The 25535-nt window shown below is 41.8% G+C and overlaps 1 protein-coding gene across 1 annotated transcript in view; it reads right to left on the reverse strand.

The window, feature by feature from the left end:
• Positions 1–3343: 3343 nt before the first annotated feature.
• SERINC5 (serine incorporator 5) overlaps positions 3344–25535 on the reverse strand; it is a 41505-nt gene continuing 19313 nt past the window's right edge. Inside the window, exons 4-12 of the mRNA XM_083883839.1 lie at positions 25214–25296; positions 22251–22344; positions 20431–20642; positions 19564–19659; positions 16682–16808; positions 14996–15062; positions 11115–11154; positions 10280–10427; positions 3344–10025 (exon numbers count right to left, since the gene is read on the reverse strand). Of these exons, the coding sequence (XP_083739965.1) occupies positions 9878–10025; positions 10280–10427; positions 11115–11154; positions 14996–15062; positions 16682–16808; positions 19564–19659; positions 20431–20642; positions 22251–22344; positions 25214–25296 (1015 nt within the window). The 3' untranslated portion in view covers positions 3344–9877. The remainder of the gene's footprint in view (positions 10026–10279; positions 10428–11114; positions 11155–14995; positions 15063–16681; positions 16809–19563; positions 19660–20430; positions 20643–22250; positions 22345–25213; positions 25297–25535) is intronic.

The following is a 25535-nucleotide window of genomic DNA, read 5'->3' on the forward strand; positions in this document are numbered from 1 at the left end:
TGGCCTGTGGCCAGAGCCAAGCTCTCTAGGCAAGTACTGCAATATTGTGCAAAGAAGTTACCAATCTAAAATCCCAAAACATTCCATTAAGCATTAGTAACCATCAGAAAAGAACTGAAAATAGCCAAAAGAAAGGGCTGCACTCTCTAATTTGAAGTGCAGAAAGGTGTTACTACAACGTGCATTTTTACTACATTCTCTTTAAAAATTGAGCTAGGAGGGGAGGGAAGACAAGCTCCAAAGACTGTTGAATAGATAGGAAAGTTACTTTTAAAATACCTACATATTTTTGAAATAACTGTAGGACAATGACTTTAAAAAGGACAGTCAGAAACTTCCACCTAGAGGGAGGGTAGAAATACAAAGGGAAGGAATACAGTGAGAGTTTTAAAGTCAGAAGTAATCCTGGGAAAATGAACAATCCTAGCTCTTTCCTGGTACAAGGATACAGGGGGAATGCTGAGTTAAATTATCAGGTGAGAGCCTCAAACAACAAAAAATGTTTCTTGCTCTCAATACAATAAAAATTGAGATACCCTTAAGGATATTACAAGCTATCAGTAGCTTTGACTACTGGCAGAATTTTCCCATGGGCTTCTCCATCATTGCCAAAGTTTCTGGAATCAGGGTGGCCCTAGGAGCTGTCCCACAAGGATCCCAGAGCCCCACTACAAAAATCACAATGTAGAAGTATTCCTTTGTTTCAGTGCTTCATGATGAAAGGTCCTCCAGTTTCAGTTCTTGTTGCGGTGTGCATTTTGGGGTTTTCTAAAGTTCTGTATGTTTTGTTACTAGTTTTATAATGGTTTATTTCTACACCTCCCATTCCCAATTCCCTGTAGCTCTTCCCTGATAATAGACAAATTCCCCACTCCCCCTTCTGTCCATAGATGGCCCTGCCAATGTCCCCTGTTCTTAGTCACTCCCCCCCCCATCACCTAAACTGGTTCTGGGTGTCACTTTGCCCAGAGATGCCCCTGGTATTTAATGGGCATCCTAAGCCCCAGAGAGCTCACTCTGCATGTGGGCTTCGGGGTTGAATAAACCTGTCTGTTTCCTACGTGAGAGTCCTCCTTCTTCCACGCCATAACCACGTTTCTGTTGGAGGTTCAGACCCACAAATCTTCATCATATTGTGCTCAAAGAGCAAGCTAGCTGGTATGCAGCTCAGAAGCTACAATAAGTTCTCCTTTACCCTTGGCATCACTAAACCCAACCACTCACCAGATGTCTAAGGACTAAAAGGCTATTTACTTTGGAGCAACACAGAGGGCATTGTCAAATTATACTTAATAGATTACAAAAAATGTGTTTTCCTAGCTCAGCATGTAACTGCGGTATTGTTCATTTATGAAGGAGAACACACTCTGCAAAACAAATTTACATCTTCCTTATCATACATTTGCATTTCACCAGAAGCAGCCCCTTCTCTAGGGAGAAATCCTCTCTGAATGGTCTGGGCACAGCCTGGGCAGAAGGCAGTCACTACACCCACACCACCACTGCAGAACAGTGCAGTGCTCATGTTTTGCACAAGTGGTCTCCTCACAGTGAAGGCAACAGGCCTGGCCCACCCTGACATGTCTGCAGCATGGGCAGCACACACCAGCTCCATCAGAAAATTTGTTAGGAAAGATGGAACAGGAAGGACTTGGCCTTCAAATCCTTGCCAGGTTCCAGAGCTCTGCTCAGCCCCTCTGTCTGCAGCCAGAGCCTTTCCTTCTGCTACAGTGGCTGGGAGCGAGCAGCCTGGCCCTTTGCTTTATCAGCTGGCTTACCATCATGGAGCTTGTCTGTTTCCAGGCTCTCTTGCAGTCCACAGCCACTACAGGCTGGAAGGTGAGATATAGGCTCTGGCTTTCATGCTGCTGCCAAAGGTAACTGTGAAACTGTGAGCCTCTAACCACCTCTGACAGAAAACCTACTGGCTTGCAGTATGGACAGCCACAGATAAGAGCTGCAAGTCAGACAGCCAGAACTTTCACTTCAGAAGGTGCTTTGGGGACCTTAGGATGGGATGCTGGAGCTTACACAATTGGAGCTGTGTCTGTTATATTGATACACCAACTGCTGGGCAGCCTATAAGCTCAAGAGTGAAGCCAGCTGTAACAAACAATTGTCCCAAGATCAGTCTGGGCTTGGGAAACCTTCTGCCTCTCACATTCTCATCAGAGATTGTGCAGTCCCTGTTTAAAAGTGCTTAAATAAGCTTTTCTAGCATCACAATCCCTTTCTGGACTCTTGTGCAATGTAGACATAGCTCCATGTGTGGCCTTTGGCAAGTGAAGACACTGCAAACCCAGACCTTTAAAACTGAACATGTAGCTCAGTCTTGACCCCACCGCCTGCACAGCAGGGCTGGACTCAGCTGGAGCAGCAGCTGTAACTACTTTGGAGTTCTGAGCACTGCAGCTTCTGCACCAGGATCCACCCTCTCAGCAAAGGTTAACTCTTTCCTGTGTGCTGCAAACACAACAGCAAACACACTTCAAGTGCTTCTGTTCCCTGAAGACCATCTGGTTGGAATTGAGAGGAGGGAACATGCTGCCAGGATGCTGCAGTGTTGGGTGAGGGCACTGGTGGGCAGACTGGTGGGAGGCTGTGGAGCACAGCACTGGACTGTTTCAGTCCTTGGGCACCACTCAGAAACCTGTCTCTGCCTTGCTCCTAGATCCAAACACCCTCCCAGCTCCATGCACCAGGAGCGGCACAGGGAATAGCAGCCACCATTGGCAGCTTGGTCAGCAGTTTCTCAAAACCACAGGGAACTGTGTCCTGGTGTGGGTCTGGTCTGCTCTCTGGCACAGGTGCCACCAGTACCAGGAGGCAGCCTGCAGCTAGCAGAACATGGATGGTGACAGGGAAGGAACCTGTGAAGACAAAGCACTTTCCCTGGTGTGGATATCAGCATGTCAAATTCAACAGCTGCCCACCCCACCATCTGGGCAAGTGAGGGGGAAAAAAAAAAAAACAGATCTGTGTCTCAAACAGCTGCACAGTGCTTCAGTGCTACATCAGTCTTGAAGATATTTTGTTTACACTGCCAGGGTATCTTATCTTGCATGTCTCAGGGAGCTGGATTGTACAGAAGAGATGCCACAACTCTCTGTCATCCTCTAGTATCACACACTGGAGAAATACAAAAACAACTCTGAATTGAAGACGCCTAATATTCCACAGAGCAGCATTTTTTTGTTAAAGATTGAAATTTAGTGAAAAAAAAAAGATCAACCCATTTACTTTTACTGGCTCAGTAATGGCATAGCTCATATATACAGATTATTTTTTAAGTTTTTTCTATAATGAACTTACTTTGCAACTTTAACGTATCACAACAATTCACTTCAAATGTAAGAAAAATTTTATTGGTCCATTAAACATTAAATTTATAACAGTACATTCACTCAGTATACAAAAGGAAGTGTCCATAAAAACCATTAACATGCTAAAAAGGCAAAGCTGTTGACTATTTTACAAGTAAGATCTTACAATTCTGGAATCTTTACCAATCCTTAAAAGTCAAACTGTTACAGTTACTAAAGACCACAACACTTGCAAGAAAGTTAAATAAACTAGCAAACTTCCACTTCACTGGGCTACAGCTTAATAAAATAAAACCACACATACACACCAAAAAGTTCCCTTGAGATATTAAGAATCTTGAAAAAAACTAATTTAAATCCCCTCACCATTAAGAAAATGTGTTTATATTTTGACTATTTTGCATCCAGTTTTTGAATATGGCATATATGAGACCGAACACCACACATGAGTGGTGAACAAAAAGCAGACACTGAACCCATATGTTCCTAGTAAATCTTTCTTCAGCTTGTATATTACAAAAGTAGAATGGTTTTTATCTGGAAATAAATTCTCTGCACTTTAAGTCTGCATGGATGTCCAAAGAACAACTAAGCACCTGGACTTGTATCGGTAAGAGGAAAACTAAAGCCATGGTATGTCAAATGATCCATTATTTCCCCATGGTTTTCCAAAATTCTTGGCTTCACATGTTCTTCTTGGCTTCACGTTGATGCTTCTTTGGCAAAAGCATGGCTGCAGTGCTGCACCCTGCAGCTCTGGTGAGCAAAAGCCCTGGAAGCTTCAGGCTGCTGGAGTGGTTTCAAAGCTGATGAATGTGGCTCTGAACAAGTCTGTGAAAATGTCTGTACACTATGCACTGGGAACCATCAGAGACTGGCAGGCAGTGGGGAAGCCAACATGGCTTATATCTGAAATAAATTCTAGCTTTTTAAAAACAACATTATTATTTTAAAAACAACAGGTGTGGAAAGAATCAAATGCAGATTCCATTAAAAAAAAACCCTGAACAAATGGGATTTAAGGTCTACTTGAAACATACAGAATTTCCCTGGGCATTTGAAAGTGGCCATCATGCCAGTCTCCCAAAATTGCTGCTTCAAACTCAGTACAATGTGTTTACATCCCCATCCTGGGGCACTTGGGCACCCTGCCATGAGGATGTAGAAAATGCAGAGACATACCAGTTCCCAAGTTACGTATTCTATTCCAAGTAAAAAAAGCTAAAGCTTTCTAAGCACTTGACCCCTGGCATTCACTTGTACAGTCATGTGAAACACTGAATTCTAACTACTGTTTACAAAACTGAAAACACAAGTAAAATGTCATGGTGTTCATTATGTGTTTCCCTCCCACAAGAACTTGTAGGCCACTTTGGAAAACAAAGAAGCAGTTTTCACAGAGGAAAACTGATCCATGTAATAACCTATGATCCTTGACTCTGCTTCAATGCTGCAGGTTGTCCTGCTATGAAAAGGAAAGGATCTGTAAATCTTGGCAAAGAGGTCTTTTTAGGAGTTTCTAGCACCAAAGGCATCCCATTTGACAGGCAGCAGGTTGTCTGGGAATGAAGGAGGCCTTACACTGCCTTTAAAAAACAAATTCAAGCAGAAAAAGGCAAGTAAAATAAGGAGATACAGCCTCCAAGCAAAAGACACTGCTTCTAAAGCCCAGAAGGAAAATGAGAGCAAAATTTTAGCTGTGGATAATCTCAACTCATCTAGCCACAAAGGTACAGTCTTGTGGTATTTTGCTTCATCAACTTAGGAGAAAAGCCTAGCCGTTTATAAAATATTTACAGTGCAGTTTAAAAACAGTCAATGGATTACTTTGTTGATGATCTGTTCAGAGATGCCCAGGATACCATGGGCTGTTAGCCAAAGCTCAAGCAGCACTATCCTAAGTACCCAAATTTTCCTGATGCCATCATTCAAAGCCAAAGAACTGTTAAAAACCAGCTTTTTCACAAGTGCAATGGTTGCTTCATTAATAGCAGTGTTCTAGCCCAGAAATGGCTGCAGCAGTAGCAGACAAAGCAATTACACATGCGTAATTTATAATCTCAAAGCGCTTATAGACTTGTAAAAAAGTGCTAAAACACAAAATAAATAAATAAATAGACATGCAGTGTTTATGATTCTGCAAGGGGACAAACCCTTTCTCCGAACTATGCCTACATTAGCAACACTGAATTCTACATTTCAGAGGAAAGCAGCCCAACCCAGTCAGGATTCACCACATTAGCTGGGCATGTACAAGCTGTTTGAACCTCACGGAAATGCTCGAAGGAGAAAGCTGAGAGTATCACAAACATGCAATACCTTTGATGTGTGATTGCAGTGGAACTCCTCACTTGGCATCCAGCTGCAAGGGCTGCCTGCACACTTTGAGGAACTGTGTGGCAAACAGCAAACAAGCATACCCATCTGCTTTCCACACATCCCTAGTTAAGTTTTATCGTCTCGTTTGTTAGCCCAGTTACTTGGATTCAGACACTTGCTCTCTGTGTCTGAATTTTACCCCAAACAAGAACCAGTCATGACTGCGGCTCTTGGTTGCCTTCATGAGGAAATTAAAATTGTTCCAGTCTCAGATGACAGTGCAGCTGTGAAGTCCCAAATAATCTTTATGATGGCAGATTCGAAAAAGTAGAAAAAAGCCAGTAAAATTGTTTCACCTTCCCAGCAGAACTTCTGTCAACATTGCCTGTCCCTCCAAGAGTCTACTAAAGATAGCAATAGTTCATTGAATTTAAATAGAGGAAATTTAGTATAGGACATGTTCTCTGGTCTTGCTGTCTTTGTAAAATTCCTCACTTCACACAACCCAAGACCAGAAGGAGCCAGAAGTGCTGCACTGCTTTCATCTGGGAACAAATTCAAGGAACAACCATGGTACAAGGCAGGACAGACACCATGCCGTGAACTGCCTCAGCAGACAGTCACCTGCATTGTCAGGTGTGGGGAGAGAAAATTAACTGTTTACAGCTTAAATGTAAAACTAATCATTTATTTACAAAAGCATCAGGCTACTTGTGAGTTTTCCCCCTTAATTTTTCACTGCACAGTAATACCTGAAGCAGTCTTATCCCCAAAGGTTTGTCAAACACAGATTGTTTGGTCTTCCACATGCACCCCGGGTCTGACTGTGCCTTGCACACACTGGTGTAAGGTACAAGGCAGCACCAATCCAGCCACAGGCTCAGTCCAGGTTTTCCAGTTCTAGTGCCACCTGAATTTATAGTTATCACAGCAGTAGGTATGAAGGCACTTCTTAAAAAGTGTTTGTTTTTTTTAAAAAGCCCATTTGCATGAACTGTTTGGAATCTATGGGCTGGGAATTTGATTCCTTGACCCGAGTTGAGGATTTTATTATGTAGTTGCACGTGGAAGTTCACAGTACAGATTTTACAGCAAACACTAAGGCTGTAACATTTGCCTGGCCAGCAGGAAGCCTTGTCTTGGTGAGGAACTAGAATCTTTGCACACCTGAGTGCTACTAGTTACTAATTCTTCAAAAAGGCCTGGAAGTCCACAGCTGGATCTGGGGCACCATGGACACACAGGTCCTCAAGGTTTTTTATTTTTGGGGGTTTCCCCCCAAACATTTGCTCAAAGTAGACAAAACTGTGTAAATAGGCACTGCCCTATTCCCATTCTATGTATACCTGCAGATCTAGATGCTTAAAGTCAATAGTTGGCAGTAGGGAAGGATGAATGAGCAGCTCAGTGAGGTGAGTGCTGTGTCAGGATGGACTCATGCCTCACTTTCTTTTTATAGCCTTGTTTCTCCTTTGTGCAAAAACCCATTTTCCTAAACATAAACTGTAAAAAAAAAAAAGAGCACAAGAAGGTGCAGAAAGTCCTGAAGCAAAAACTACATAAAGTAAGTGTTTCTGTAAACAAGAACATCCAAGGACCAACATCAGTATTAAAATCATCCACATTTGCTACCAGGATGCCTGGTATCAGAACCAGACAACAGGAACCTTTCCCTGCCTTATACCTTGATATAGTGTGTGCCTTCCTCTGTAAAGCTCCTTTCCCTGATTGTTCTGTTATAAAAAGCATGGCTAATTTAGGAAAACAACCAAAAACAAACAACACACACACAAAATGCAAAGCGAACCAACCAACTTAGTTTCTCATACTATGACATATATGGCATTAGAAGGCAAATCCTGCATGCTCTTAGGCATGAGCCTTGACTATTTCAGTTGCAGTACACAACTACAGCTCTGGATGAAAACTGCTTGTCAGAATTGGTGCTGTGAGTTAGGTGGGACAACTGTTAGTCATCATTGCACAGCCCACAAGCTCTTATCTTAGAGACTGGACAGACAAGTGCTTCTGGATTGAAAAAGTATTAATAAAGGCCTTTTTCAGCTGCAGAGGTATCTGCGTAGCGAGACTCTAAATGCAGGCAGAAATGTTCTGACAGGTCCCCATGCTAGCAGAGCTCTTGGCAGGACCAGAACCTCCCAGCAGAAGCAAACAGAATGAGAAAAAACCTGCCTCTATGTCCAGAAATATTTGTTGCTTTTCTTGCTCAGTGTCAAAGCCCAGCTTCAACTGCTTTTTTAACTCTTGGTGCAAACAAGAAGAACAACAAGGCAGTCACTGCTGGACAGACTCCTCCTTCCCTCAGATCTCAGGACAAGTATTTTGAGCCTCTAATCACTGGGATGGGTGCCATAAGTAGACAGAATTGCAGACCTGAAGATTTTGTTTCAGGTAAGACTGCACAGGGTGGGGAAGATCATATCCCTAGAAAGCTCCAAACAGGACAGAAGCCCTGGGATATCGTAACAACAAGACAGCTAAAAATGGTAATGAAAACAAGACCAGAATCAAGATCCAGTATGTTAAGATTACTCACTGGGTGGGCATTAGCCATTAATTATTCCAACAGAAAAACTAAGGCATGCAAATCCTTTGGCCAACCCATTTGCCTCCATGTTGTGCTTTTCTTTGATTTGCAGAAAGCAGTGGATGAAGATTTAAGGCTCAATCACAGTTTTTTAAAAAAAGAGAGCTGCTAAATTGGTTGCTATTTTACACAGTACATCTGTGTGAATATACATGTCAAGAGAGAGAAGATAAAAACCATCAGGACTAGCTCAAGTCATAAATTCAACCCACCAGAATGCAGATATCTATGGGGGTTCAACCTTTTTCAGCATTCAGGGCATTTGAGCTGTTGTTTTACCACCAAATAATCTGTTTTAATTAATTAAAAAAGGCGACAAGGTAGTGTTTAATATCGTCAAGTCATTTGGACTAAGGCAGCTGCTTGTTATATTTGTGTCTTCTGGTTTTGCCTTTCAGACTGCTTACTCCAGTGCTTGGAATAGGAGCTCTATAAAAGAATTTCTGTCTCCATTAATATATTGGTTGGCTAAGTCCCATCCCAACAGCAAAACTAACATCAACAGAGGAGTATAAAAATATAGCAGTTAGAAAAAATACTTTCCAATCAACACACAAGCAGAAAAGATGATGTCATACTATAGTCCTTTTCTGACCATCAATGCATCTAAAATACTATAAAACTAGTAATGGAAACAGAACTGAAGACCTGGGAGGACCTTCAGAGATAAGTTGAAACAGCAGGGCAGCAAAGTAAATGAGCACCCCACTTTTAAATTTAACGGCAACTAGCAGTGCTCCCTAAACTGTAATTTTTTCAACAGTAAACAACGTAAATAAAGAATGTACCTAATCTTACATCCCCATGCAATACACTCAACTTTTGAGTGACCTGGCAAAGCAAACTTGGACAAAATTCAGTTTGAGAATTTGTGTGTAGAACTCCTCTTCAAGTTATTACCTGGGCTAAATTTGAATTGTGTAAAATATCCAGGTGCCTTTAAAGTATTTAATAGAATAAATATTTTACTATTATTGGTACATTCCTTTCTCTATCTAGGTATAAAATAACTTAATATATTTAATCCTTAGATAAACAATTTTTAGTAGATGCTTTGGCAGCCAAATTTTATATATTCTCTTATTTCTACAGAAGTATTTAGATATGTTTTTGGAAAAGAATTATCTGGATACTACTTACAAGAATTATATGCTGTACAAAACAGCAGTCCAAATCATCACTGCAAACTGTAAAATAAACAGTTAATGGAAGAGTATAAAAAGGAATGAATGCATATTTGCTGGAAGATACCAAACAATCATAGGAAGTAAGAAGATACCATCTGCACCATGAGTTTTTCTTTTCTTGTCAATGAAGCCAGAGAAAGATTGTCAGTTATTTGAAGAGTATCTCGCTTATTCCAGTTCATGTAACAACTGTGTTTTCTACACACCACACATAAGCATTGTAAAGTTTCAAAACGGATTTGTTCCCTTAGGCAATGCTCCTTCATGATAATAAAAAATGGTAAAAAAAGTCTTCAATCTTTTGTTTAGCCTGACTAAAAAGGTAATAACTGGTACATTATGATAAGTGGGTAGTCTCCTCATTCAAAAAAAACCCAAAAAACACCAAAAAACCCAACAAAAAAAAGAAGAGAAAAACTTAAAATGACCTTTTGAACTGTTCACACTGAGAACTCTCTGGTTGGGCAACAGAGTGGAGCAATAAGAGTCCATAAGTACAGAAAGACACAAAACCAACAGGAGACCATCTTAATCCAGAAGATAGACCAGGTTCCGGTGAAGAATTTTTCGATCTGAGCACTTTCGTAACTGTTAAGGGGAGAGGAAAAAAAAAAAGAATGACACAAAATACTTAACTCAGTTAACCCATAGAGGAAGCGAGGGAGAGAGCAGCCTTTTATAGAGCAAGATCTTTCTCAAGAATGCCCAAGAAAGACTTGTGATGTCTCTTCAAACTTCTACCATCAGGATAGGAAACACCCAAACAGCAGAACTTCCCGTTCACATCTTCCCCCTCTACACAGAGACTCATTAATTTCTCAGCATTAAAGAAACAGACTTACTGGAACCAATGAGTTACTGTCATCATCACATAGAGAGAAGCCAGGAAGAAAACGAAGTGGAAGTAGGCATAGCTGTACACTGTGCCCTTCTTCTCATCGTAAACCACAGTCTGGCCTCCCCTCTTCTCAACATGCTCTTCAGCATCAGCTGTAAGAGACAGGAAACAAGAAAGTTTTGCAAATGTAATGAGAACTGAAAACAGCAGCTGGCTTCGCAGCGAACACAGCAAAACATTTATGGTTGTGCTTTGTGATTGACACAGAGTAACACTTGAACATTATCTCAATCTCAGGGCATGGGCCTAAACCCCGAGTCAAACACTGGGCTAACTGAAATCCTGCCTTGTAACAGCTTCCTGATTGACTGAGTGGATTTTGAGCATTGAGAACACACAAATTTCTCTACCTCTCCAATATTTTCCTGGCAAGTCCAGAAGCTGATAATCCTGATTGTACCAGGTCTGCAAACAGGACATTTCCTTTCCTATCTCACACCTGAACTGCAGTCCTTGCAGAGCTGCTGAGCCTAAAGTCCAACAACCTGTTACACCCACAGGCATGCAAAAACCAGAGATTACTCTTCGTGTGTTTCAGGAACCCAATGTACTTTAAAGAATTATTAACCAGACTAGTATATTTGAAATGGTGTTGTGACATCTCCTGCTTTCCTCTCCTGTAGCCTAACTTGGAGCACTTCCTCTTGCACTCAGTACTCTATTGAATGAAGGTACGAGTAGCTCTCCATCCATAGCTGTGTCCTTACTCTCTCAGCATTACTCCAAAAGCCAAAAATAAAGTAAATCACAAATAAAAAATAAAATAAAAACATAATTACCGTCTCCGTCGGGTACACAGCAAAAGCAGCAACGAGCTACCTGTGGAACAAACAACAGGAAGGGGGTAAGAACCTTTGCTACAGCTGGGCAAGGAAGGTCTGTTATGTCTGAACTACAGACACTAATTTAGGAAAGTCTAGTTTGTATTTCCAACCAGCACAAAATTCAAATTAGGGTTTGTCCACTAGCTCAGAACATCCGTTTCCAAGCTTTGGAAAAACCTGCTCAGTAAATTTGAAGAAATGAGCCAGTCTTTAAAAGTTAACCCATTTTATATAACTCTAGGTCCAACACAGATGCAAATAATTGTGACAAAATGGTGGAAAAGCTACAATAAAGCATTCATATTTAGGGGACTTATTTATTTCGATGCGCATAAGTGCTTTTTATGACATTTCTGTGCTAAGACAAAAGCGTAAGGAAATTTTAAAGCTCTGATGCATGGCCTGAAAATCACATGGTACCAATGTAAGTGAGAAGTGTACTTCTCTTTGCAAGATTTTGCTGAAATGGAGCCAGAATGAGCACAAGAAGAATGAGTAAAAGTAGAAACCTAATTTTACTGTTTTATTTAAAGGAAGATTTCCTTTATTTTTTAACCTGATGGAGAAAGAAAAGCTGAAATTGACACTTCCTGTGTTGAATGGTAATGTAAATGGAGAAAAAGTGTTGACCATCAATAAACAAACTTAAGTGTATTTCCTGCACAGACTACAGTAGAAGTCAGCATTTTCTGTAGTGCATAACAAATACTACTTTGTACTGATAATACCGTTCTCTGGGCTTTCTTTTGATTGTGGTCTGATCAAAACAATGAACCCTGTTAGGGAAGTTCACTTCCCTATTACATCAATCAGTCTTTATAGTATGAAAGTGTATTAACTTTGTTTACTTGTATTTGTTCACAGTAAACTGTACAATGTGACGAGGCACTGGAATGTTCCTGGAGACTTTGGCATTGTTCACGCTTAAGTAAAACAAACAAAAAGATAGCCCAGTCCTGGAAATATGGACATTGCTTCTTTGAAGTTTAGAGCTGAAGGATAAAACATGGCCCTGGACAGCCAAGGTAATGCCAGCATCCCAGGGCCTCTAAAACACCTCTGAAAATATACCAGCATCAGAGATAAATAGCTGTCTCAAGACTGACTTAAAGGATGTATGCATCAACAGACAAGCAGCAAGACAGCTGCAGAAATATAGCTGTTTTGCAAAGTTTTATTATGATTAGTAATAATGGGGTGGATGCCAGTGATTAGTCAAACCATGCAGGACCTGAATGCCTGAAGGGTAGAAGACGCTTGTGTAAAACTGCATTTGGAGTGCCCCAGTTTGGTTGGGACACCACAAAGACATGAATAAACACCTACGCTTTACACTCCTAAACTTTATGTTTTAGCTTATCCCCTCTTACAGGGATTGGTTCCATGTTTCCCCAAAAAGCATATCTTTGAGCTAAAATATCCAGCAGAAACATCAAATTTCTGAGAGGTTTACCCTGCATATCCCTAATTACCTGTACTCACTGGGTTCATAAGCCTAGGAAAAGACAAAAAGCTCATTGTTTTTCAAAAGACTGTCTGAGACTTTACATAAACTCCTTATTCTCTACCTCTTTCTACTCTTGTTGTGCCAAGCCTCACCTGCAGTGCCAGCCTGAGCTATGCTGGGGCTGCACCCACATTCTGAAGCAAGCACTGGGTTCCCTTCAACATTTTAACCAGCTGTAATTAAGCCCTGGCACAGAGAGAGTGATGAAATCAGCAATGCTGGCACACCCACCCCTAACCCCCAACACCCAGCAGAGCTGACAGACCCTCTCCGGGCTGGGAGACAAAGGCCCTTTGCCACAGGAAAGGCAATCAGACTGCAATTAGTTGCTCTTCACCAGTCTTGCCTTTATATTTACATTTACATTTACTGGCTCTTGTACACTCTTTAAAACCCAACAGCCCAGAACTAATCCAGTGGGCAAGTACTCTGGCTCAAGAGAAGGATCTCCCTGGTGAGGAGCAGATCCCAACCCCACGCTGTGCCACAGGCCCCGGCCTTCCCTCGGCCTCTCCATTAGGGCACAGACCTACATTTTTGGCAGAGCCCTCCTGCAGTGCTCGGCTGGCAGAGGAGGTCCAGGGGCACAAAAAGCAGCTGATTTCTCTCCAATGCTCCCTGTTTAGTCCATCAGCTCCTCCACAGGGCACAGACCCATACGTCTGGTAGAGGCCTGCTGCAGTGCATGGCTGGCACAGGTGCAGGGGCACAAATGCAGCTGATTTCTCTCCAGTGCTCCCTGTCCTGTCCCTCAGCTCCCCCACAGGGCACAGACCCACACCCTCTGGCAGAGCCCTCCTGCACTGCTCGGCCGGCACCTCAGAAGAGGTGCAGGGCCACCAATCTCCAATGCTCCCTGTGTTGTCCCTCAGCTCTTCCACGGGACACAGACTCTCCTCTCTCCTCTGGCAGAGGTCTCCTGCAGTGCCCAGCTGGCAGAGGAGGTGCAGGAGCACAAAAAGCAGCTGATTTCTCTCTAGTGCTCCCTGTCCTGTCCCTCAGCTCCTCCACAGGGGACAGACCCACACCTCCTGCAATGCCCGGCTGGCAGAGGAGGGGCAGGGGCACAAAAGGCAGCTCTTTTCTCTCCAATGCTCCCTGTCCTGTCCCTCAGCTCCTCCACAGGACACAGACTCTCCTCTTTCCTCTGGCAGAGACCTCCTGCAGCACATGGCTGGCAGAGGGGCAGGGGCACAAAAGGCAGCTCTTTTCTCTCCAGTGCTCCCTTGTCCCTCAGCTCCTCCACAGGACACAGACTCTCTTCTCTCCTCTGGCAGAGGCCTTCTGCACTGCCCGGCTGGCAGAGGAGGTGCAGGGCACAAAAGGCAGCTCTTTTCTCTCCCATGGTCCCTGTCCTGTCCCTCAGCACAGGGAGGGAAGGCACAAGCCCTGTCAGGATCTGCCTCAGACAGGCCATGCCTGGTCTCAGTGCTCCATGTCCAGCTGGCAGAGAGGGCTGGGCTGGCACTGGTCCCCTGTCTGGCCACAGCATCCAAGCTCTCTGGCACCCTGGCACTCCCACACTGGAATATGCTCTGTTTCCCCACACTCAGCTACTGCAAAGCCCTCAGCAGATACCTCTGCATTTATGAACTCTCACACTCTGATTAAAGACTTGTGAAACAGAAGCTAAAACTGCAGATGAAAGTAACACCAATGCAGGGAGAGCTAGGGATGGAGACTTCATCTTCCAAACACACACGTGTATTTGAAGAGCATCACTAGCAAGCCTAAGAAACTGTTACTTAGCAAAAGCCCACTCATTTCCCAAAGTTTTCTGGATGTTCCCAGGACAAGGAAGCCAAAGAAATAGGCAGGTGGAACCAAGAAACTTGGGCAGCTGAAACAAGGACAAGAAATATGATCAGCAATTAAATTATAGGTAAAAATAACTACTTATGTATGGAAATAAAAATAGGAGATAAGAACTTGAGATCTTAGCTGCTATGAGAACAAAGGCAACCAGGACTGAAAATGTTCAAGAATGTCTCCACTTTTTCTGCTGGTAGCTTTCCAGCACGCTTTTCCCTTAAATGAGAGGACATGAGCTCATGCTGGACATAAGATTTACAGGAAGTCTGCAGGATGCTGAATAAACTTCAAGAGCAGCAAATCATTTCAGTACATAAAGGCACATCCATGAGACCAGCAAGACCTGCAGAAGAGCCAGTGTTGACAAATGTTCTGATGAGTCCATACCCAGAGGCTCACAGCATACAAGCTACCAAGAACAGTTTCTGTCTTCAGATTATTGGCCACAAAAACAACAGCAATAAAAGCATGGGGAAAAGCCTGTACAAAAATCCTGCATGAAGAAGCAAGAACTCACTTCAGTTTCAGCTGTTGCATATATTCCTTTCAGTGCCTCTGAGCTTGCACGTGTTGTTGAGGTCAAACTAGGAGGAAAAGAAGACAGTGTCAAACCCCTGGGCATAACTATAGCCCCAACACAGAGTAACTCTTCAACATCACAGCAAACATAAATAGTCTACTCCTATGTCTCACCTAAGCATTTGCCTGGATGCAAATCAAGCATTAAGTATGTGTGAAGTTTGTCCTGCACTAGGTATAAACCAGCCTGGCAGATGGCCACTGGCCAGCTCAGACTGAACCATGAGCTTAAAAAGTAGGTCACTCCTGAAAGGTGATGAATTCACCTCCAAGAGAAGCAAAATCTAAGTGCTCCAATTTGCAAGCCTGAAAAGATCTCCCCTGCTGTGCACAACCAGTGCTTTTATACTAAGTTCACAGCCATCTCTTTGGCTCAGCATTTCTATAAAGGCTTTGCCAGCAAACTCACAGGTCTCTGGCAGCAATCAGTTTTCAAAAGTAAATTACCAGCAAGTGTTGTCAGTGTACCAGTTCCTAGAAATTACTTTTTTGCATGACTGTGGTTATCTGGGGGCGAATCCTTTCTACTTTCTTCTGACAGTAAACACTTCTTGTCCAGTCCTGCCCTTTTAGGATATGAAATGCAAACTTTCCACTACCCACCTTCCTTACCCAAAGGAAGGCTTTGGTGAACACACTGAGCCTTGGCAAACAATGCTTCAAAACACTCCCTTTGAAGGTATTCTTACCTCCCCAGCTACATGATACAGTTCAGTAGCAGGCTACATGAATATCATCTGTGTGCTGAAACACCTCCCTGGGGCACTGGAAGTGCCCTTCTAATGTAAACTAGATCCATGATATTCCATATTTATATATTTTATATCAGGAAAAAAAAAGTGAAAAAAAAATTTGATAAACGGAAGAATAAGTCTCTTGTTTTCATGTCACAAAAACATGAAGGGATTTCTGCATGTGAATTTTGAAGTGGACCGATGCAGAAGCAGAACCTGCTCAAAAACCTGCAGCAGACAGTGCTGTCTTCTGGCAAGCTGCACAGCCAAAATAAATGACACACCACCTTTCAATCACTGGCAACTCCCTGTCCCAGAGCATAACTTAATTTATTGAAGTGAGCTGCAGTAATACAAGATAAGTATCAAAGGTGAGCATCATGAAAGGGTTTTTATAGAGCTGATCAGTGGCAAATCCTGATGGAAATACTGTGCTCATAATCTGTTCAAAGGAAGTCCTAAACCCTCCAAAACAGTTTGTTTGTTTGTTTGTTTTAAAAACCTTCAAGGACAGTCATAGCCTCTGCCAGGAGGCTACAAAAATTTCAGATAGATTTTTCAGGTGAATATAACTGTATAGAGTAAATCTTAGAGTTTAACACAGAGATTATTTGGGATCATGGGCAGGTGGAATTTTTTTCCCTCTGCCTCTAGATCTAAATTGCCCTATTTGATTTTATTGAGATATATTTGTTTCCAAAATTGTATTATCTTGTTGAATATTTTTAGCTAAAATGTCTGAAATTCTGAAGCTGAGGACAATATGAACCTTCCAGCTCAGCTTTGTTCCACACCTCTCTCTGACTTTGCACGAGGCCTACTACAAGCCTTCACTCTTTGGGCCACAACATTGTATTTACAGAAAGGTAACTGCAAACTCCCAGACTTACCAAGAGTATAAAATGCAGCCAAACAGAATTGTAGTACCCAAGCCAGTAACCAGGTTTTCATCTCTGTGCAGGCCTTGGCTGAATTCAGGTACACAGATTGTGATATTCCGATTCTTTTCATCCAGGACTTCACAAAACAGAACAAACAAAAAGAACAGTTTGCAGAGCTCATTTCATTGCATTTTAAAGCAATCTTCATACTGAAGGCTTTTCTGAATTTTTATTATCTGACACTAGGTAGGTAAATTTTAGTTGTTTCTGTCTATCTTTTAGAAATACCACACAGGAAAAATGGGTAAACCTGACCTGGTGGACTCTGTTTCAGACAAAACAAAAATGCAACTTAGTAAGGTACTAAAATTTCCTGTTCGACCACAACAGACAAAAGAGGAAAAAAAAAAACCCCAAACCTGTTTTGTAAAAAAAGAAATATGAAGCTGGAAGTCTGCCAACACTTCACCCAAGGCTACAAAACCATGTAAGACCAAGATAGTACAGACCTCAGACCAGAAATTTCTTTGACAATAAGGGTGCCTTGAGGACAAGTATGGAATCCAAAGTAAAAAACAGTGGTTGATAGGTGCCCTGCTGTCAAACTGACTGCTGAAAAAAAGGTGGGCCAGTTACAGGCAAGCTTTTATCTTGGCATGTAAGCAAATCCTACTTCTAGGTCCCTGAAATGAAACCAATTCAGTCCTTGATGTTCCAAGTTGCATCTGACTTTTTATTATCTCCCTGAAGTCAAGGCAAGACATAGAGTAGACTGAACATCACCCCAAAGCAAAAGATGACAGCTGCATCTTAATATCAAATCAAGAGCTTTTTGAGTCAGTGCTGCTCAAGGCATTTCCTTTTCCCTCCAGCAAGCACAATGCATCCCTATTAAGGCAGCACAATTGTTTCTAGGGGCAGAGGCAAAAATGCAACAAAGACTAAATCCAGGTTAAAAATAAACTCAATTCGGTCTCCTGACCCAGTGGGAGAGGACTTTGTCTGGCCCTGCAAAAACAGGTTTATCAGCACGCAACAGGGACAGCACCAGGGGAGAGCAAACAAAAGGATGACCAGCCTTTACAGAACACTTTGGCCAGAGATGTGCAGATTGCCCCACCTGTGTCCATTAACAACATATCTGCAGCCAGGCAGGTCCATTGTTTGGCAGGTGTTTTAGCCAACTCTGCACCAAAAACCTAAGGCAGGCTATAATTAGCAGAGATTCAAGAAACATCACTTTTTGTTTGCCCATTCCTTCTAAAGACATATCCAACTCTTTTAGGGCATTGCAAATATTTGTAACTTGCAATTTTTTTTCAGGCTTTAAATGCAAGATGTCCAGTTTGGAAATCCCTCCTTGACAAATGAGTCAATGTTAGGCAAGTTCACAGCAAACCTGAGTTACAGGGCCTGGGACACCATGGTAAGTGCCAGGGCCTCAGACATTCTCTTGCACATGCCACTGTGAAAGTTGACAAGCAAATGTGGAGTCCTTATCACACAGAGAGGCGAGGAAGGAGCATCTCTGAGAGCAGATGACAACTGTGAAAATTCTCAGGCGTGGGAAGACAAGGAGGCCTAAGAGTGTGCTTGATGCATACTCTAACAAATGCAGTAACCACACTTGCAATATATACAAAAGAATTAGAACATTCACTTAACTGCTGAAGACTGTGACAAGCATGAAGGCAAGTCAAATTATTTAATCCCACATATCACTTTATCCGCCTTATTTTTCTTTTTACATTGTGGCAAGACTTTTGAATAACTCAGATGCCTTCTAAATTGAACTCTATATTAATTCAAAACACTGCTAAAGTTCCATAAGAAAATTTTACACTTAAATGCGGTCTGGTTTACTTCCTAACTCTAGAATACTCTTGAATGACAGACTTTTTCCTACATCTTTCCCCTTTCTTCTTGAGAGCTGGCTGCATAAACTTTTCCTTCCTCTCACTGGACTTATTTTCCTCTAGCTATTGTTGTTTCAGCTATTGAACACTAAAAGTTGGGCAATAATAAAGGGTTCTGTAGTACTAATTCAAACCAGAAAAATCTTCTTGAAGTAAAAAGAATGCTTCCAATGCACACATATGAATCTGACATTTATTTGGGTAAAGGACAATTTGAATTGTGCTGTGAAGTCTTGCTCTGGTTTTGTAGTGTAAAGAACTTAAAACTCTAGCAAGTTCCATAATTCTGTACTGCAATGCTGGTGGCTGAAAGGAAAGTGGAGTTCAAGAACTCTGCTGAAGAGCAGCATCATCTCAGCTGCAACATAACTCTAAGACACAACTCCAAGTCCTTTCTTGGCATATTTCCTCTCAAAACAAAATACAAGTGATACTCAAGTTTTTGCTTCATTAGGAGTCCAGGCTTACTGAGAAGACTAATTCTAGGAGAAGAAAGTGTCGTATCAGCATCCTCTTTGAAGGCCAGCACCTACCAACTGGACCTTGGAAGCTTTTGGATGGAGCTGATAACCAGCTTCTTCCAGAGGAATCCAAGCACCATTTGTTTCAATCCCTTCCTATCTTGTGACCTAACACATTTATTTTGTCACATCCTATTTTATGAGGACGTCTACTTGTCATAGGAGGAAGAGACTACAAGACTTTGGGAAATTTGTTCACAGGAAATAGGGAATGGTGCAACAGATGCAACTCACCCCAGGTAAGTTAAGCACCCCTAGACCAAAGCATTTAACATGCAGAGTGCCAGTTGCACAGTCTCTTGGCTGCACAGATTTATTTGTATCATTTGCAATTTTTTCTGTGAAGACCAGATCTAGCACTTGTATATCCCTGAGTTAATACAGGTTTGCTAAATTCTTGCTTTTAATACACAGGATGTTTAAAAGAAGTTACATAAAGCGTTAGATAACTTACTAGTTTCTGGTGGTTTGCTGGATAGTGCTGAGAAAGTGAGGTACATCACATAGCAGCTGATAACTCCTGACTGCAGCAAGCCAGAATGGGGCTGGCCTTTACAAGAAAGAGGAAGATTAGTTATTTTTGTAGACACTTGAGCAAACTGAAAAATAAATTTGTATCCTTTAAAATAGCACACCACTATATTTTATTTTTTACTTAAGGCAGTTAATAAATGTTTGAGGCAGTTTAGACACAGTTCCACTGTCCAATAAAGAGAAAAAAAGTCTATCCTTTAGTTCTGTGGGCTGTTTTAGAAAAGTGTTAGAGATTCCTGTGTAAGTAAGGAATCACCTCTGTGCTTTTGCCAAAGGCAGCATCTTTTCAAAAGCTATTGACAAGCTGTCACAATAATTTTATTTGCATGTAATTGGAATCACTCTACTATTTTCAGGCCCAATGTATGCAAGATACTAAGAGCACACAAAGTATAAAATACTGCTGGCAATTCCACCAGGCCCAAACTCTACAAATGATAAATCCCAAGAAATCAAAAGTAAATGGTAAAATAGTAGTGAGTTTGAGAGCTACCACTGCCAGACACAGGTAAATTTCACAGTGCCAGCCATCAGCAGGTGGGCTTTCTCTACATTATTACCTGATGGCACACCCAAAATGTCACACACCCAAAATGTCTCACACCCCCATAGTTTTAGCAGTCAAGCTGACAATAAGCAACAGCACTTCACAGTGCAGATAAAGAGTCAAGAGCAGCACCAATTCTGAAGTATCATCAGGCTTTCTGCCCAGACATGGCTTATGCCTCCAGGCACACAACTGTGGCAGCACCAAAAATCTAGGAGGAGAGAAGGTCAGCGGACTCACGATTCTGGACACAGGGGGATATGGCCACCAGGGACACAAAGAGGCAGAGGCCACCGTTCACCCCGATCAGGACCTTGTTGTACATGCAGCCCTCGGGGCGCGTGTAGAAAAGAGCCATCAGGACCAGAGCTGCCACGGCAATGGAGTACAGGATGAGCGTGACCAAGGCAAGCAAACCATTCCACATCTGCTTATGGTTCGCACCTGCAGTCCTGGGGAGAGAGAGACAAGCATCTCATCTTTGTCTTCCCTTGCCCAGCTGAAGAGTTCATATCCTCAAACACAAAAGACCGTGTTTACTTTCCCAAAGCTTGTGTGCGTCACTACACCAGCACAGATTCTTGCAAGGCTCCTACCCATAAAACACAGGGAAACATTCCTTAGCACCAGTGTTTACCTTCTGTACTATCACAACCAGCTCTTTCTGTAATTATAGCCCAGTGTTGACTCCTACAGCTCCCAGGAGTTCTCTGGGATGAGTCCATCAGCATATCTCTGCTCAGTATTTCAGACGTTTCCTCAGTGCCAACTCCAAGTGCCCCAGGCTGGGCTAGCAAGTGCTGCTCTCCACACAATGAAACCAGAGGTTTATTGCTTGGCATGGCCTCTCTTCTGCTCCTTGTACTACCTTGATAGTTTTACTACTCTTTCACTCAAAGAGGCTTCTCTCCATCTGGGTCTAACCACAAGTCTCTCTCAGCTAAAGAGTGGTGAACCTTGTTTTCCTATCTTCACCTTCCAAACATCTCTTTGCAAAGCCCACCAGGGTTTAAAAGGAGCAACTAAAACAATTGCTTTGAAACAATGGGTTATGTTGTAGATGGAAAGTCTTTTCAGTGGGGTTTTCTTTTCTGTTGTTTTGTGGAAACAGGACTTATTTTAAAAGAATATCTAATGTAAAGAGAGCTACAGTTAAATCTGGTGCTGGAAGTCTTTAATCTACAAAAAAACAGCTACAGTAATTAGCACTAAAAGCATGGTGTAAGGAATTCTCATCTCTTCCTCACTGAAACAGGAGTTTAACAAAGCCAAAGGTTTGCTAAAACTCTTTCTTAACAGGTGGCATTTTAATTAGGACAAGAGAGAACTGCAAGAGTTTGTAGAAGAGGAAATGTGAGACAGAAAGGGTGGAGGTGGAGACAGGAGAATACACATAGGAAGACAACTTAAATATTTTAATTTGGTGAGAGGCAAAGGGCTAGGACAGTAACAGAAAATACACTTGAACCAAAAATGCAGTCAATACCCAAATACTGTATATCCAGATTCATAATGGAATCTCACATATTTAGATGACAAAGAAAGAAGCTGAACACAAATTAGCAATTCTTAATTTGAGAACAAAATTGACATGCATTAATCTGACACAGAAAAGCAGGATTTTTCAGTTCACAACATTGCACATGGTTTCACTGTTACATTTTGCAAATCCAATTTTAATCTCTTGCACCACTCTATTTAGCAGGAGTATTTTCATATAAAATACAAAATATCTCAAAGTAAGAAATTTTTGCATCCCAAAACACTACTACTTAATGGAAGCCAAGCAGTTCAGGTTAAGAATAAATCAGCAGAGTAGAAGTGGATGTGAGGAAGTAGATATGGAGTAGGATGAAGTATAAGTGGATATGAGGAAACATTTCTGTTGGGGAAGGAGAAAGTATATGAAGCAAATATGAACAGTTCTGAATATTTACATTCAAGTGTCTTCTTTCAAAAACTACATCCAAGATACTTTTACATTCTTAGTTATGAGAGAAGTATTGGTCAGGAGCAGTCCACCAGAATTTTAAACAAGTAACTACTTGCCCCACACATACCAATTTTTATTCCACTTGTGTGCAAACTCCACCAGCAGGATGAGCTGAATGGCAATGAAAAGGAACCCTCCTGCTGCTCCTACGTAGCGCCAGGCTGCAAGGCAGAGAGGCAGAAAATAGGTCAAACGCCTATCCCTTGAGATAAAATGGATTTATTGTCTATGCAGTGAAGCTGCTAATGTGGTTTGAATAACTCAAACTCACAAATGTAGCAGGAGATGAGAGATTTCAGATGAAAGGCCAGCTCAGTTAACTCAAGATTAGCTTCCTGATGAATTCAGCTTGCAACCTGCTACACTTTCAATATAATCATGTTAGAACAGCTACTGAATTTCCCTAACCTAGAAAATTTTTGTGGAGACTGTGAGTTACTATATTCAGACAGAAAATACTGAAACCTTTATTTGTGACTGGCAGGAGGGAGGTGGTGTGAAGGCATTCCACAGGAATCTAAACCCTGAAATTGCAAGGTACTGGAACCCAATCATTACTAAAAAGGGCAATTTCTTCTCCAGATTCCAGTACCACAGAAAAACAAAGGTGGGGTTTATCTATTCACAGATGCTGTTCCCGAGCCACTCCCAAGGAACACTTAGTATTCACTAACTGGTTTTAAGACAGGTTATTTGGGTACTTAACTGTTGACCTACATATACTTTATTTGGGTTGCTGCTTGGATGCTCTGGACAACAGATTTCTCACACGCAGTATCAGATGTGTCTGAGGAAATACAGATACCTATTTTAATTTTTAGCTGTATATACAGCTTGTGCTGCTCTGCAGTGTACAGCCTACAAATTACTTCAAGTGTGCAGCTGATTTCAGTGAAGAAAAGACCAAGGAAATGCATCAGCAAAATTCAGACATATGCTTCCATTAACACTTTCCTTTTGAAAAAAACCACGTGTAAGTTAAGTGGAAGAACAGAACAGTCAGAGCTCATTTCCATTAGCAGTTGATGTAGGGATTATTTATTTTTTTTTCTTACTTTATCATAAGCTCATTATTTAAAAGCAAGGAAAGATGTCATTGTCTGGTTTGGTAAGCATACTGTATATGCTTGATAAGCATTCTGTTCTTCAAACATACAAAACAAAAAAACAAATGAAGTTATTTTGTAAGGAAGTCCATAAAAAATAGGCAGGGCAAGAAGTGGCACGTGTATTTGGGAGAAGAAGAGTAAGATAAATCAGACTACCAATAGTGAGTTAGTGAGTGAATAATTAAATACAGACTCTCATGATCTTCCTCTGCCACTGTATACTGCAGAACCTTTATGGATCAATCACAGATAAGATCAGTATAGCCAGTGTGGATTTAACACTACAACCCACAGAAAAACCTACTGCTTCACATAATCTTCCCCCTCCATGATTAACAAAGCATTTGGGAAACATGACAAGAGATTTTATTCTTTAAAAAAAAAAAAAAAGCAGTTGGGAGAATGACCCCCTCCCCCTAAAAAAAAACCCCAAACCAACCAACAAACCAAAAGACAATGTAAGTTTATTGAAAGTAGGGGAGAAAACCTCACAAACATACTATATCCAAACCATACGTGAATCTCAAATTTGGGGGCAATTAGAGGTCAGTTTAGCAGGAGTTGCAGAATACAGCTTCTTTAGAGTGAAAAGTCATGAGCTAATTTGAGGAAGAAAGATTGTTATGCTGTATCTCAAGACTACATCAGACTGCTGTTGAGGATCAGCACAAAAAATTCTGTTTCTTCTTTTCTGCAAACACGCCAGCTCCTGAAGACCCATGAAAAGGGTGACTTGCAAAGATGGCAGGCAGTCTCACCTGCTCATGAGTACAAGGCATTGAACTGCTGCATCTAACCCAAACAGAAGGGATCCTAACAACAAACACAGCCATCCCACAGCTTCACAGAGGGGCTCAAACTGAGCCAGGTACAAACAAACAGACAGCAAGAGCAAGAAGCTGAAGTGGTTTACTTGTAGCAGTTTTCACTTAAGTTTCCCAGAGTTCTGTGCTCACAGTCTGTCTGTCCATTCTGTTCTCCTCCCCATGTTACCCCTTCCTCCTGCACTTTAAACACCCTGGCTGGAGCAGACGGGTGTTGAGAACAAGATAACCAAGCAAGTCTCAGTGGAAGCAGGCAGCATACACAACTGCTTCTTTTCTTTACTTATCCTACCCCTTTTCACCCGTCCAGACCTTACAAGTATTTGTAAGATGTACTTATTGCAAATGTAAGAGAACAAACTGATCTTGGTATCACCAGGTATTTTGCTCCCAGCCCACAAGACTGCTGTGATACACTCCCCTCCCAGCTGGCACTTCAGTACTGGGCTAGTATCAGCGTGCCTGTGCTGTGCCAGCATTCCTTCCAAAACTGGAAATGCTTCTGACATGGTATCCTCAGCAGAGCAAACATACTAGGGCACAAGAACTCTGATTTTACCTTACTGCATGTATGCCCCCAAGCTGAAAATTAAGAACATCCCAAATTCTTTTGGGGCACTGCGAGTTTCCAGGCAGCAAACACCAGTGCCCAGCAGGTTACTGTGCCTCCTGGAACATTGGCACCTCTCCACTGTGCAGCCTGACTGCTGCACTATGCCACAGCTACCTGCACAAGCAAAACTAATATGCAGCTCTCTGTTCTTGAGTAAACAATTCCACCATTATAGTTCCGTATTTATTAAATAACTGGCAAGAATTCTTAAAGAATTGCTACAGTGGTATCATTACCTACCACTTTGGCCTGCTCTTGGTCAGAGAAAACCATGCTGTTCCCTGCACATTCACATGAAGACCACCATGTAGTTTGTACACAGAGTGGTCCCCCAAAACAGCTCCAAATACTATTCTTGCATCAAGCCTGTAAAGCCTTTACTTGAAGAAACAATGCAATATTCATGTTGATCAGACCTCTCGGATTTCTAACCACTTACAAGATAGTAGAGAATGAAGAAGCATAACAAAACAAGAGGACATACCATTGAGGAAAGTGTCCTGATCAGGAATGAAGAAGGCTCCTGAGCACATTGCTGCCAGAACTATAAGTTTAATAAGCCAGAATCTGTATAAGAAGAAAAAAAAAACCAAACAAAAAAAAAGTAGTTGTAATAGGAATTAGAGATTTTCAACTTTAGTATCAAAATAAATCTCTATTTAAAGCATAATGAGAAAAAAAACCCCATCCTTTGATGACTGATGACCACTTCACTTTGTTTCTACTTGACCACATTATTTCTGACAATAAGAGCAAAATAATTTTTTTTGGGTTTTGGGGTTTTTTTCTGCCTAGTACTACAACCA

The sequence above is a fragment of the Zosterops lateralis genome (genome assembly GCF_965231275.1).
Source record: "Zosterops lateralis genome assembly, chromosome: Z".
Taxonomy (NCBI): Eukaryota; Metazoa; Chordata; class Aves; order Passeriformes; family Zosteropidae; genus Zosterops; species Zosterops lateralis.